The 15,321-nt window shown below is 55.1% G+C and overlaps 1 protein-coding gene across 2 annotated transcripts in view; it reads left to right on the top strand.

Moving 5' to 3' along the window:
- Window positions 1-15,321, top strand: part of ADAM33 (ADAM metallopeptidase domain 33) — a 76,420-nt gene that overhangs the window by 1,667 nt on the left and 59,432 nt on the right. For both annotated transcript variants that reach the window (XM_065597302.1, XM_042855617.2), the window contains exon 2: window positions 3,192-3,274. In XM_065597302.1, the coding sequence (XP_065453374.1) occupies window positions 3,192-3,274 (83 nt within the window). The remainder of the gene's footprint in view (window positions 1-3,191; window positions 3,275-15,321) is intronic.

Below are 15,321 nucleotides of genomic sequence, written 5' to 3'. Positions count from 1 at the left end.
TATCAACTGCAGGAAAGGGGTGCTCCTGGAGAGCATGTTTGCGGGGGGGCGGGTTGTATGTAATTCCCTGAAAAACAGGGAGATGGATTGGAAAAAAAAGTCCCATTGTAATTTAGTTGATTTAGATTTGAACAGGGTACCATGTCAGGGTCTAAGCCCCTCCCATTCACTGCAAGGACAGTTTTCAGCACAGCTAGGATCTTAGCATAATAATGAACAGCCATTATGATATGACCGCAGGTCTCCCCCAAGTAATCATTATAAACAACTCCCCGTGTCCCATCCTATCTCCAAACACCCCTGGAGAAAGATGGGCTTTGCAGCATATACAGCAAGGTTAGGACCCCTGCTCAGTTGGATGGATGGAAAGGCCCTGATCCTCAAAGGTAATCCATTTGAAATCAGTCAATTATCCTTGAGGCTCCAGGCCTCAGAGCCTGTCTATAGGTTCCTGGAAGCTTCCTTAAACAGCTGGAGGTTTCAAACTTCGGTATTGAACTTGTCCTTTCTTTACATGGTTGTTTGGCCTTTTCAGTGTAAAGATTATTTCTGCCTCCATCAAAAATCTGAAGCCACAGATTGCCCCCAGCTGTGTCAGGAATCAGGCTTCTCTGAGCAAGAGTAGGAGCAGTATAGTTACAGTTAGTTCTGCTTTTCCCCTTCCTTCCCTTTCTCGGTATCCTGTAATGAGGCCTTAGAAAACCACAAAGGGAAATGATTCCTAAGGGTTGGGATGCTGGCCTATCGTTTTAATCCAAGCTCTGGCAGCTTTGAGGGTAAATCACGTCACTGCTCTTTGCCTCAGTTTCCCTGCCTGGGGAAATAGTCATTTACCTCCAGGGGCTTGAGGCTTAATTAGTGTTTTGTAAAAACGTTGAGCTCCTCCCACGAAAGCTGCTCATAAATTTGCTCTTCATGCAGTCTATTAAGCTACCGTTTGAGAAAACAAAATCAATCTCAGACCCACCCAGTGTCATATTCATGTTACAGAACAAGACTTCAGGGCTCTTCAGTCTAAGGCCTGGCTTACGCTTAAAAGTTCGGTCGACATAGGTACGGCATTTGCGGGGGTGAAAAATTCATACCCCCGAGTGCCGTAGCCATTCTGATCTAAACCCAGTGGCAACGTGGCTAGATTGATGGAATAATGCATCCATCAACCTTGCTACCATTGCTCGGAGGCAGGGTGTGTGTGTGTGTGTGTGTGTGTGTGTGTGTGGATTACCTACAGCCACAGGAAAACCCCCTTCTGTTGCTGTAGGAAGCGTCTGCACTATGGCACTACCGTGGCATAGGTAGGGCACCATCGCTGTGCCGTTGTAATGCCTGTAGTACAGGCATGGCCTAAGAGACAAAGATCGAACAAGATCTATTGGCTGGAAGCTGAAGCTAGACCAATTCAGACTGGAAATAAGGTGCACATTTTTAACAGTGGGGATAACTAACCATCAGAACAATTGACCAAGGGTCACCATCGCTGGCAATCAAGATCTGATGTTTTCTGTAAAAGATCTGCTTTAGTTAAAACAGGAATTAACTCGGGGAAGTTCTGTGGCCTGTGCGATGGGGGAGGGCAGACGAGATGGCCTACCAAGCTGTGAATCTGTGTGACATTGACACAGCTATGCTTTTGATACTCTTGTTATTGTAGCCTTGGTTTTAATGTGCATGTGTTTTCTGACCAAATCTTTAGCTGGTTTTAGACCAAACCCTGGTTTTCAGAAACTCCACCCTTCACATCTCCCTCAGCCCAGTCTGCTTTCAGCTATTCGCACCGAGGAACTGAAACAAGCTGGTGGCACCCTGAATTAAGGAGCCCTGCTGTTCTGATCCTAAACCCTCCCCTTTGGGCTGTGACTAAATCCAAACTTTGACTGAAAATGCGTTGGTTTGTACAGCGTCCCTGTCGCTTGAGGTTTTGGAAGATCTTGTGCTGTTTTGCAAGTTTCCCGTGTTTCTTCAGCAATAACAGATTTGTTTGTTTATAAAATTGAGTCATCAGTCACTGTTCGTTATTCTGCAGTCAAACGCAGTGGAATTGTTCTGAAAACTCGGGGTACTCGCACGTCTCGAATCGGGTAGGGGAGCTACGCGCATTGCCTTGTCTTGGGGAGTTGGGAAGGGTCAGAGGAAGTGATGATGGGTGGCAGGTCCTTTCACCGCTAGACTGCAGGCTCAAATACAGGTTGGAGATCAGTGAAAGTTGTTACTTGCGGCTGTTTGGTGACCTGTGTGAAATGAAGTGGAGAGACTCACTCCGTGGGCCTAATTCCTTGCTGGTGTAGAGAAGCCAAGGATTGAACTGGGTCATGGTGAATGAGCTCCACTCTGGATGTGGCCCCAGGATAGGGCTACAGCAAGGTGATGCAGTGGGGTCAGTGATTTAACTAGAGCTTTGTGGTCTCCAGGCGGGCAGTCTGGCATCTTTCGCCAGCAATGCGTTTGTCTTCAGGGTGCAGACATTGTGCTGGCAGTAGGCACAAGCTGTGAGTTTGGATGTGGAACAGTGCTCCACCAGATTATTATAGTGAACTGATTGTTACATTCCTGTAGCACTTTTCGGGGGGGGGCTCTGCCTGAGAGGAAGGATGGGCCAGTGGCTAGAATGGTTGCTTGGGAATTGGAGGACCTGCGTTCAATCCCCTTTTTCACCATACATTTCCCATGTGACCTCAGGCAAGTCACTTTAGTCTCTATGTGCCTCAGTTCCTGTAAGCTATAGAACGGCACTTCCCTATTTCACAGGGAGAATAAATGCACACATTCGTAGGTCCCAAGGCCAGAAGGGACCACTGTGATAATTTAATGTGACCTCCCGAATAATACCTGCGAGAGACCTTGCCAAAGTAATTCCTGTTTGAAGCAGAGCAGATCTTTTAGGAAAACACCCAGTCTTGATTTTAAAATTGCCAGGGATGGAGAAACCACCAGGACCCATTAAATATTGCGAGCCACTCAGTCGTTCTGGCCTGTGTTGTCACATAAGTGCCTGAAATAGATGGGAGAGTTCTCAAAGGGCTTGGCCAGCCTGGATTCCTCAGCCGCATTCTGCCAGTGCAGTCGGAGGGGAGTCCAACCGTCAGCACGTCAACGAGAAATGTTCCGATCTCTCGATTTTGTTCTCTTGCGGGGCGGGGAGAACCCCTGCCCGTGTTCTCTGCACCTGTTCACCTTGACATTCTCGCTTGCAGGGCTGCCACTGCACGGAGAACTGGTCACCCCTCACTGGCTTCTGAGAGGACGCAGCAGGCGAGCTGTCAGCGTGGCCGAAAAGGTGGGTGAGATTGAAAGCAAGCATGTTTCTTGGCTCCCCCTCCAGCCATACCCTGAGTGGTCTGGGACATAAAGGGTTAAGCCAGGGCTTGAGCAACATGCTCTTGTATTGTATTGTGAGTGGGAAGCTCTCCTTACCCAGTGTCCATGTATGGGGCTAAGAAGTCAATATCTGCACAATCTGAGCTGTGAGAGAGATTTTTTTTGAAGAGATCTTTTGGCCCTGTAGGTTGCTGAAATCACCTTCTCCCCACAGTGCAGTGTACGGCTGTCCCTCTGCCCCTACAGGCCGGCAGCCCCAGTGCCTCTGCTGCGGCTCAGAGTTTTGGCCAAGGCCAGTTGTTATTTAGGGTGTGACTTTCCTGCTGGCAATAGGTACCAGCTGTGAGTTTGGATCTGGAACAGAACTCCACCATTATTAGGTCAGTTTTTGCAGCTGCTGTTCGGCCAGGAAACTGACTCGATTTCTGTATCATTCACGCTGCTGCTGCTCCTTGTGGAAAAGGGCTACTCTGAGGAGAAGGGCACCTCAAACACGAGAGGCTGGGTGAGGGGCAGAGTAGGAGACCCCTGGCTGTCCGGGGATTCTGCAATGGCACGGGGAAAAGACTTCTTTCCTGTTCCAGCAGGCAAGTGGCCATGAAGATCGGGCTCTCGTGCAGTTCTCTCTCTGGTGAGAAAACCCCCGGAAAGCCTCCGTTGTCTCAGCAAGATTGTTTCTGTCATGTTACTAGAATCTTTGTGGCTAAGCTGTCCGTTGCTCCTGCAATACAAGGAGCAGTTGTGAGGAGGAGGCCTTGAGTTTCAGGCGGGGCCTTGAGTTTCAGACGGATGTGCACGTAGCCTGGAGGGGCTGGGTGAGGCCGCCACTGTGTAAATAGCCTCCTTAATATAGGGCCTGTCATCCCGAAGGATCCAAAAGCACTAGAGACCCTTTGTGCGGGGAGCAGTGACATGCACGTGGGATCTGTTCTGTAGTGGCTGCGTGGTGGTCTGTAGGTGGGAAGTGGGAGATGACATCTTTGAATGCAACCCCAGGCGCACTCAGGAGGATGGAATGTAACTTTTGATTGGAGTTCGGCCAGGACACTGGGGGAGACCCTTAAAGACCACGATGGTTCAGGAGACCTTGGAGAGATGGACAGTGCCGAGCAGTGCCTGGGGCAGCCCCACCTGGCTGGCGTGTGCTGCGTTGCATGATGGGTGCAGCCTTCATTTGCAAGGCCGCCTTTGCAGTCACCAGTTTTTTCCTTTTTTTTTTTAACGTGTTTTGTGTGATGTTGCTCTGTGACCTTCCCTGGTTCTGCCCGGGCCTGGCACGGATCCCAGATCTCGGGCGCTGCTTCTCTTCTCGAGCAGCTGGCCTCTCAGCCGCTTGGTACAGGCGAGTCTCAACTTACGCGCATTTAACATGCGCAAATTCAGCTTTGTGCGGTCGGCAAAAACAAAAAACAAAACGAAAAAACAAAAGAGAAAAATAACAATTTAAATACCGTACCTGTAGCGCGGGCGATTCCGCCCGTCATTACACTCAACGTAATTTTGATGATACGCGATTTTCGCTTTACGCGCTGACAGCGGAACGTAACCCCAGCGTAAGATGACTCGCCTGTATGCTCTTGTGCTCACCATCTTGGTTCATCTCCTGCCTTCACCCCCAGGTACAGGGGTCAATTGTCTCATGCCTCCTCCACGTGCCTCAGTTTCCCCCCTCAGTAAAATGGGGGCAACGTTACCAACTCACCTCCCTGGCGAGGCTGTGAGGCCTCATTGATGTCTTGTAAAGCGCTCTGAGGCCTTGGGGTGATAGCCCCCGGGTGGAACATTGAGGTTGTTAGTGGCCATTGAATGATTGAATTCCATGGTGAGACGTCTTCATCCAGCAGCTGCGTCCCACGGCCGGCTCCTCTCCCTGCCCGTAGCAAGAAGGATCAGCACCAGGCGCCCTCCCACCTTAGCCCGCGGGGTTGCTATGGCTCCCATGGTCCGTTCATAGGAAGGGATTGCTCCATTCCCAGTGAATTACAGCAGCGAGGGGGAGAGGGCCCAGGTCTATATATAGGCCAGAGGGCAGTCAAGGCGGGGAATGCGGGATAGCCAGGAAGTTTATTTATATTGTTGCTTACATCCTTCTGCCTGGAATCCACTCAGAAGATGCTGGGACTGGGGGAAGATCACTGGGATAGACTGTGTGTGCGCGTGTGTGTGCGCGCGCGCTGGGGCCCTGGCTTTGCACAGGCCATTGGAGGCAACGTTAAAACATCACTTACCAGCAGGATTACAAGGAGGGAGGGGCGAGACCCCTGTTCATTTCCTGGCATCTGTTCTGCCTCAAGTGACTCCAGGCAGAGCAAGACAAGAAGGCGGCTGTCCTGGCGGGGAGGGAGTGCTGCCTGAGAGCAGGAAGAGTGTGTGTAGGCAGGGGGGTGGATTGTGGGAACCAGACTGGGGTTGGGGGAGGGCAGATCTGCATTCTCGGCGATCTCAGGGGATCAGAAGTTCCAGGCACTAGCTCTAAAGTGGACGTCAGTACTGTGCCCCTCACCGTGGGATCTTGGCGCTGAATGACAGTTGTTTCGAGGCAACCCCCTGATTACACCAAGGACAGGGCTCTGCATATCCTGTCTTATTTCCCCCTCGCCCCCACATCAAACAGCCTGCTTAGACTCAACGAGGCCACGTGAATGGTCAGAACCCGCCTGTTTTATGAAGGATCTCTTTGGAACTGGCATGCCCCCAGCCCGCCAGGGCACGGCGCAGCCTGGGTCGCATGCAGTGAAGCCAGAAGCCCGGTGCTGCTGCTGGCGTGGCTGGACTGGTTACTAGTCATGCTGTGAAATCAGGCTCTGACCGCAGGGTGTGAGACGGGGGCAGGGGTGCTGCGGGGCTAGTGCACGGTGCCCATTGCCCAGAGGGGAGGCTGGAGCTGAGCAGGGGCTGGGTAACATCCAGACTGCTAATGAGATTTGTGGCTCAGAGAGGTGAGGAATCAAATCTCGTGCTGCCAGCCTCCAGGGGCACAAAGGCATCTTCTCCTCCCCACCCGTGCGTATGGCCATGCACATCTGGCTAGGTACCTTCCTCCAAAGCATCAGAGGTGAGCACCTTCCAGGCATGGGGGTAGGTGGGCCCAGGCAAGGATTCAGGGCCCCAAATCCTGTGCAAATAACATTCTGCTTTTCCCTAACACCCGCCCCGCAAGGGTCTCTGAGTGCTGTGGGGACATGAGTGAACGCGGCTTCGCAACCCCACCGTGAGCTGGGAAAACAGTAGCCCTGTTTTAGAGATAAGGAAACTGAGGCATGGAGCGGGGGGAAGTGACTTGGCCAAGGTCATGGGGCAAATTAGTGGCAGAGCGGGCACTAGGCGATCGGGTACTTTACAAGTTCTGAGTTAGGTTCTTTCTAGCCCGGATAGCCTGGTTCTGTGTTTTGCCTTCCTGCCTCAGTGGTGACTCGGATCCGCTCTCCCTAGAGGTCTAGAGACGTATCATGGAACAATCCCCTTCGTCTCCTCGGCAAACTTGATCAGGAGGTATAACGAGATCCAAGGGCTGGAAGTTGAAGACAGACAAATTTAAACCTTGATTTAGACAGCTTTAATCCAGCTTCTGTGGGCAACTCCACAGCCTGTGTGCGCGGGGGGAGAGGGTGTCAGGCTGGTTGGTCAGGGTGGTCCATTCTGTCAATCTATGAATCCCCTTGTTCATTCTCATCCTTCTGGGAGAACAGGTCGCCCGCCTGCCTTCAACCTGCTCATCTTAACAATGGCAATTCTGCATTAACACTGTGCCTATAATCAAATCTCCATCTTCAGCTGGTCGCCTGAAGCGGGTCAGGAAGGAATTGTTTCTCCCCCCCGATGCACAAATGATCAATGTATTGTCTCCCCCTGCCACCCCACCCCAGCCTCAGGGGCTTCTGAAGCATCAGAGATTAGCCCGGCTGGAGACTGCTCTGAGGTGGGACAGAGAATCCACTTATTAGATGCCGGCTGCTGTGTCTTGCTCAGGTGCTCAGGGTGACGCTGGTGGCCAGAGGTGGGGCTGGGAAGGGATTTCTCGCCATGGACCTTGGGGTGGATCATCTGGGCACAGCTCACCTCATCAATTCCCTGCCGTGGCACCTCAGTCTCCCCTGGTCTCTCCCGGTGGCTCGCAGGACTGAAATGCTTTGGGCTAACTAGCGTCACGGGCTCAACGCAGGGGTGTTGGGGTGACGTTTAACGGCCTGGCACGCCCAGGAGGTCAGACAAGAGGACCAGCTTGCCCGGGGTTGTGGTGACCCCCCTTCGCTGGGGATCGGCAGATCTAGGCAGTAAGATGCACTCTCGTCCAGCCAGTGCGAGGGGCCTTGGGGAATTAATTCAGGGAAGGGCTGTGGCCTGTGCTGGGCCAAATGATCACAGCGTTTCCCCTCTCGCCTGAAGCTCCATCCCAGGGGCACAGCGACGGGATCTGCCCAAGGCCAGGAGCCTTTGCTCTGTTCCCCACGTAGCAGCTTGTGCAGGATCCTAGGGGTTGGGGCGAGTAGAGGCCGGGAGGAGAACTAACCCCGCCTTGGAGCAGGTGCGTGGGTGGTGTCGTGTTCGCTGTGGTCTCGCTGCGGCGGGGGGTGCTCCTCGCAGGCAGCAGGGCGGACATCTCTTGTATCCTGTTTCCTTTCTCTCCCCCTCGCTCTGCGTGCATCACTGAGCCGGCTAACCTGCTGGCTGCTCTCGCCAGCTGCCGCCCTTCTGCCGTGGGGGTGACACGAGGAGAGAGGTCGTAGGTTGCTGTGACTGGCCATCCCGGTGGCTCTGATCAGATATCTCAGTGTCAGCCACCACCCTCCCCCTAGACCACGAGTGCTCTGTGCTCCCACCGGGACTCGGGGGAGAGCACGGCAGGCTGGGGCAGCGAGAGCCCTGGCGGGAGGAGCGTGGGACAGCTGGACTCTGCAGTGATTACCTAGGCCCTAGGAGAGCCCTGTGTCTCGGGGAAGGGGGGAGGGGCTGCCTGTGAGTGGCCGAACGGGCTGAGGGAGGGGCTAAGAGGCAGCATGGCCCCGTGGATGAGGCACTGGACTGGGACTCAGGAGACCTTGGTTCAGTTCCCTGCTTAGCTACTGCTGTCCTGTGGCCCTTGGGCAAGTCCTTTCCTCTCTCCGTGCCTCAGTTTCCCTCCCTCCCACCCTTTGACTGTGCATATGGTAAGCTCTGTGGGGGCAGGGATTCTCTTGCTGTGTGTCCGCACAGCGCCCCACGCAATGGGGTCCCGATCTCAGTTGGGGCCTCTGGGCGCTACACCTGATGACAATGGTATCCCAGGCTATGTGGTTTTGCAGGAACCAGCCTGGACCTCCTCTTGCTGACCGTGTAAAGCGAGAGCAGCCTGTGTGACCGTCTTGGCCTACGCCCTAGTGCCAACCATGCAGAGCAGGGTGCTTGGTCTGCGTGTGTGAATGTCTCCGAGGAAACCAGACCCGGCCTCATTCTGAACCATCGCACAGTCGTTGGGCCGAGGAAGCTAGAACTGGCTGGGATCCTGCCCGTGGCACTAGCTACTCTGCCTCAGTTTCCCCATCTATACAATATAGAGAGAGAATCCCTTCCTGAAGTGAGGGTGGGGAGGATTAGTGCTTCTAAAGTGTTTTGACTAGGAAAGCCCTCTAGAAGGGCTAAAGGTTACGAAGACCCGTGGCCTGAACTGGATTTTTTTGGGCAGCGAGTGTCCCCAGACAGGACCCATTGCAGGCGCCATGGGGAGAGACGGTTCCCCCGTTTGCTTCTAGCCTTGGCAGTGATGGAAACGCCAGCGTTTCCTTAAGCCCCTCGGGCTGCATGGCTGGGAAGTGTCTTGCGGCAGAGGACAGCTGGCGGGCCGGGCTCACTGCTGCAAGGTATGCTGGAGGCGAATGGCTTTGCCACTAGCTGAGATACAGGTTGTCAATCCTCATGGTCCAGGGCACGCGCCCAGTTCAGCGAGGAATTCCCAAGGTGGCGCAGTTATGCCCATTATGGATGGGAACCTTAGAGCTCCCTCGGTCTCTGAGCTTTGACCCCTGTTGGAGAAGCCCCAGGACTAGAGACCTAGCAGGGGAGACTGGTTCTGTCTGCTGCAGGGGCTGCTGGGGGAGGGTCTGTGGCCTGTTATACTCTGGCACTGTGAAGGGGGTGGAAGTGACACCCCAGACACAGCTGTCCCCCTGGCTCTGCACCAGCCAGGCCCCCAGTGTCAGGGGTGTGCCAAGAGTGGGGGAGGCTGGCTGGTGTGCAGGGCACTTGGGCTATTTCTCTGCCTCCAGGGGGAGTGGAGCGTAAATTACTGGGGCCTGGGCAGGGGCGTGTGGGGCTTAAAGCCACCTTTGCTCCCCCCGTCCCAGTCTGTGCCAGGGGCAGAGCTGAGAATCGGGTGAGGATTCTGAGCTGCAGCCCCGGGCTGTTGCGGGCGGCAGCTTCCTGTGTCTGACTCTGCCCGCCCAGGTGCCGGGCGGTGCCCTCGGCTGGTTGCTTAAAGGCAGGTACCGCCTCTATTTCCTGTGGATAAGCCGGTGCACTGGGTTGTGGGGCTCTGGGGCTGCCGGCAGAACCCGCCACTCCCTCCTCTCTGCTGGGCACCGCTGGCCGCCCAGGAGCCCTCGCCAGCCGGCCCTGCGGACCCCGCTGCCGCCTCCACTACTCAGTCCCCTCCTGTCATTTCCATGGGCATCTTGTGATAACCCATCTCCCGGGTGAACTAAAAATCCTGGGGGGAGTCGGCATCTGCTTGGCTTGAATCTGTCATCTCCCGCAGGGACCTGCAAGTCCCTCTGGCCGGCAGGGGGGCCTGCCTGGGTCCTCTCCTTACTCCGCACCAGATGTGCAGGGGCAGCTGGCTTTAAAGGGGCCACCTCGGTGTTGGAGGGCTCTCTGCTGACCTCCCCCTGTTCTTTCCCAATCTCTCTATTCAGCAAGGATTTGGGGAAGCCCTGGAAGGCTGTTGGACAGTCGGGACTGGCTGGCTGCGGTATGCAGCGGATAAGGGCCCAATCCTGCTCCACTGTGGGCAACGGGAGCTCTTCCGTCGGTTTCTCAGGAGCAGTCTCCAGCCCCGCGTGACTAGATGGACTGAGCAGGCAGAGAGCGGTTCGCTGTGCGTCCTTTGCGAGTGACCCTCGGCCCTTCTCATCCCAATACCTCCAAGCTCATCAGCCCCAAGGCACAGAAGGGGAAACTGAGGCCCAGAGAGAGAAATTCCCTTCCCCACGCTCACACGGGGAGTTTGGCATCACCAGCATACTAGGTCCAGGCCTTAACCACGTTCTCTGCCAATACCTCCAAGCTCATCAGCCCCAAGGCACAGAAGGGGAAACTGAGGCCCAGAGAGAGAAATTCTCTTCCCCACGCTCACAAGGGGAGTTTGGCATCACCAGCATACTAGGTCCAGGCCTTAACCACCTTCTCTGCCAAGGGCTTTGAGTCTGGTGTGTGCGGGGGGGGGGGGGAGGGAGATTAGGAGGGGGAGAGGTAGCTTTGTGAGCATGGCCCTTTAAGAATTCAGTTTGACAAGAGCATCCTGCCAACAATGTGCTTATGCAAACACACAATGTAATTGCTGGGGAATTTGAAGGAGCCAAACTCCACTGAGGGCGCTGGGGAAGGGGAAAGCAAAGGGGGATTTGAGGGGGAGGGAGGGAGGAAGAAGGGGGGGAGAACTGGGACCCCCTGGGGGGTAAAAGGGAATTGAACGGAAAAACGCACAGACCATATTTGGCCAAGGCAGCGCTGTTTGTATAAGATCATGTTCTAAAAATCCAACCCATTCCCAGCATTGCCAAGGGAGAGGGACCCTCTGCTTCCCTCCCCTCCTCCCGCTGTGAAATCACCGCAGCGCTGCCCGGCTGGCGCGGGGGGCTGAGTGGCCGTGTTTTGGGAATGGCTAAGGGACTCCCAGGAAAATCATGGATTGTTTTTTCCTGTCTGCTCTGGTCTCCTTTTTTGGAGCTGGGAAGATTTTCTGGTGGTGGGAGTGGGACTGGTGCGACATCCCACCTGGCGGTTTCAAGGCCCCCCATGACCTCTCCCCCATGCTGCCACCATATGGCAGTGAGTCTGGCAGAGGTGTGTATAGAGGCCAAGCCCCTCCGTCTTCCATGTATTTCTCCTGCCGGCTGCCCTGCGAGGAGGGGCAGTGCTGGGATCCCCACTGTGCGGATAGGAGCTGAGGCGGGGAGAAGCTGGGGATGCCATTGTCACAACTGTTTAGCACGGCGGGCCAGATCCTCAATGGCTCCTGAGTTCTATGGCGGTTTGGCACCTAAATATCTTGGACACCTCATTTTCACAAGGAATACAGGCACTTGGGGGAGAGGTTTTTCAGAGGTACAAATGGTAGCTGGGCGCCCAACTGCCCCTGGCGTTCAGGTGGCGTCTGGCAGCCAGTCGCCGCTTGTGCCTTTGCAAATTCCCCCTTGGCAGCCTGAGTGCCTCTGACTTTCAGTGAGGCGAGGCGGGAGAGGGAATCTCTCTTATTGGACCAACTTCTGGTGGTGAGAGAGACCAGCTTTCGAGCCACACACAGCGCATCAGGCTCCTAAACCACTTAGGGCAGGGCTGATGAGAGGGGAGAGGAAAGAGGGGACAATTGTACCAGAGCCCCAAGCTCAGAACCCCAAACTCAGCCCCCCCCCCCCTGCAAATGTCTGTAACTGAGGTGAAATGGGAGGGGGTGGGGCCCTAGCAAACATGATGTACCAGGGGCCCAGTCCCCGGAGTGCCTGAACTGCCACATCTTCTTTCCTTAGTGTTTTGTCTCTGGATTGGGCTACTCAGAGCAGATTTGTGCCTTCCATGAGGAGAGCCCTGCCCCTACCCAGCCGGCCTGGAGCCCTGCAGACGACACCGAAAGTTGCACAATAAGGAACAAACCGCAGCCTCCCTAGGGAGGTGGAGCCTGCGGATCCCACCGCTGCCTCTTGGGTGTATGGCCTATGCGTTTAGCATTGCTGGTCTGGCAGCCTGCAGCCCTCAGCTGTGGCACCACCAACTTCCTTGCCCTGGCATAGAGACCACGGCCAGGTCGCTCCGTTACCTCCCTGTAGGGGCTGCCCATAATTAGCCCCACCTGTGGGCGTGGCTTTTTCACTTCCCAGGGCACCAAAGAGCCCTCAGCTGGTGACAGTTTCTAGTCACTGCTGGCCTGGATTTGAACCCAGGGCTTTGCGGGTTCCCGAGTCAGAGTCTGAAGCCTTAGGCTCCAGAGCAGCACCCGTGGGCTTCCCAGAGCAATGTGCTGGGACTTGGGCTTCCCAAGGGCAAGGCTGGGGGTCTGCTTTATCCCGGGAGCTGGGGCTGTCTGTGAGCGAGACGTGCTGGCTGATTAAAGAGGGGGAAGGTTGTCACTGGACGTGGGTGGGCCTTTGAATTGGGGCGAAGGCATGGCAGTTCCTCTCGCTCGTCTTGCCTCCTGAGTTTCAACCAGCGTGTGTGGCGATCAAAGGGATGGGAAGGCGAAGCCGTTCATTGGGAGTGGGATTTCGCTCTGACGGCTGATTCTTTCTTGTCCAGGCAAAGTCCCTCCTGGCTGGGGTGCTGCCTGCGTCTTGAGTGTAAGGTGGGACCCGTTATGAGCAAAGCAGGGGTGAGAACGGCCCTGTGCCAATGGGGCCATTCTCGGAGGATACGCGGTGTCGAGGGAGAGACGTGTTTGCTTGTCTAAGTCTTGCTCTCCACGAGAACCTCCCCATACCAAGTGTCGCTGCAGTCCGGCCCGGCAGCTCTGAGCAGCGGCCGTTCTATGGGGATGGAAGCTATGTGGATCTCTGAAGCCCACATTGCCCTGCTTGGCACCTGGGGCTTCATTGCAAATGTTCTCTAGACTGCTTAGCAAGGAGTACTGCGGAAAGGGATCTGGGGGTCCTAGAGGACCACAAGCTAAATATGAGTCAACGGTGTAACGCTGCTGCAAAAAAAAAGCGAACATCATTCTGGGATGTATTAGCAGGAGAGTTGTAAGCAAGACACGAGAAGTAATTCTTCCACTCTACTCCGCGCTGATTAGGCCTCAACTGGAGTATTGTGTCCAGTTCTGGGTGCCACATTTCAGGAAAGATGTGGACAAATTGGAGAAATTCCAGAGAAGAGCAACACAAATGATCTAGAAAACATGACCTATGAGGGAAGATTGGAAAAAATTGGGGTTGTTTAGTCTGGAGAAGAGAAGACTGAGAGGGGACATGGTAACAATGTTCAAGTACATAAAAGGATGTTACAAGGAGGAGGGAGAAAATTGTTCTCATTAACTTCTGAGGATCAGACAAAGGAGGTTTAGGTTGGACATTAGGAAAACCTTCCTAATGGTCAGAGAGGTTAAGCACTGGAATAAATTGCCTAGGGAGGTGGTGGAATGTCCATCATTGGGGATTTTTAAGAGCAGGTTGGACAAAGACCTGTCAGGGATGATCTAGAAACTAGATAATACTTAGTCCTGCCATGAGTGCAGGGGACTGGACTAGATGACCTCTCGAGGTCCCTTCCAGTCCTGTGATTCTATGATTCTCCACCACAGGCAGTTCTCCCAAAGGAAACAAAGCCTCTCTCCTCCTCCTTTGTGAGGACCTCTCACTGGCAGGTGAGAGGCCAAGGGACCCTGCCAGTCCCAGTAGAGTAAAGGAATCTAGAAGTGGCTGCCTGTCAGTAGGTGGTGGGCTGTAGCTGACTTCCTTGTGCACAGATGCTCCAGTGAGCTCTGCCACTCGGGAGCAGTCTCAGCAGAGGCCAGGGATGACATGAGCCATGGAGACTGAGGTGGGCCAAAAGCTTTGTTACCTTTGCAAACTCCAGAAACTCCTTCCCATGAAGCAGCTGGCTGGGATCCCTCCTGGCTGGGATCGCCGGGTGCCTTTCTCAGGCCTGGCTTGTGAGGGAGGTCGCACCAGATGATCATGATGGTCCCATTAATCCATGTGTCTAAACAATGGCAAAGCACCAACCCTCGCACTGGGCCCTGGAAGGGCGTTCTGGCTCGGAGGGGCTGGCAGCCCGCCCGGGGCTCTCCCTCTGCTCTGCCGATAAGCACATGGCTCTGGAATGACAGCAGTTGTGCTGGGAAACCGGAGCCTGACTCAATGTGTCGTTTGGCTTGCGAGGGCCTTGTTTGCTGAAGGGAAATGTTAAACCGTTGTCTGTTGGGAGGAGCAGAAAGGAGGGGCAGACTGCAAGAGAGACATAAACAGAGTCAGTAACATCAGGGAGAGACATAAACAGAGATCGAGCCCCACGCCCTGACAGACACACAGAGAGGCAGAGAAAAGGATCCAGTTTTCCGGGCCTTGTGTACACACCGCACAGCTCTGGCTGACGTAATCCCGCCGACTGGGGGCGCTCGGCTTGGTGTGAGCCATGTTGTATTTGGGGCCACGGCTCTGCCCAGCACCGTGCTGCATCGTGGGCAGGGGCGGCTCTATGTATTTTCCGCCCCAAGCATGGCAGTCAGGCGGCTTTCGGCGGCGCGCCTGTGGGAGGTCTGTTGGTCACGCGGATTCAGCGGCGCGCCTGCGGGAGGTCTGCCGGTCCCGTGCCTTCGGCGTACCCGCCGCCGAATTGCTGCCAAAGCCGCGGGATCGGTGGACGTCCCGCAGGCGCACCACCGAAGCCTGCCTGATTGCCGCCCTCATGGTGACCGACAGGCCGCGCCCCACGGTTTGCCGCCCCAGGTACGCGCTTAGTGCGCTGGTGCCTGGAGCCGCCCCGATCGTGGGTAGGTATCCCAGGGTACCTTGCACTGCCTTTGGGCTTACTCCCTTCGGCAGTTTTGGGTGCAGATTGTAGGATGCTTCCTGGAACACTGAGGAATTGTGGGAGAAGTGGGGCCAAACTCCCACAGTCCCCCCTGTTAGATTCACTTGGTGCCCAGGTAGGGTGACCACCTGGACCTTAGCTCCCCCCCATTGCCATGAGGCCCCGCCCCGGCACAGGCGGTGGGAGTTTTTGGAGTCACTTCAGCACCCGAAGATGGAGTTTGTGCGGGATATTTCTTTCTGATCTGTTCGGTGATCAGCTCCACCTGGCCGAGCGCTGGCCAATCACCAG

Source organism: Chrysemys picta, chromosome 5, assembly GCF_011386835.1.
Source record: "Chrysemys picta bellii isolate R12L10 chromosome 5, ASM1138683v2, whole genome shotgun sequence".
NCBI classification, from domain to species: Eukaryota; Metazoa; Chordata; order Testudines; family Emydidae; genus Chrysemys; species Chrysemys picta.
The sequence above is the reverse complement of the archived record's forward strand: the minus strand, read 5'-3'. Positions and strand labels throughout refer to the sequence as shown.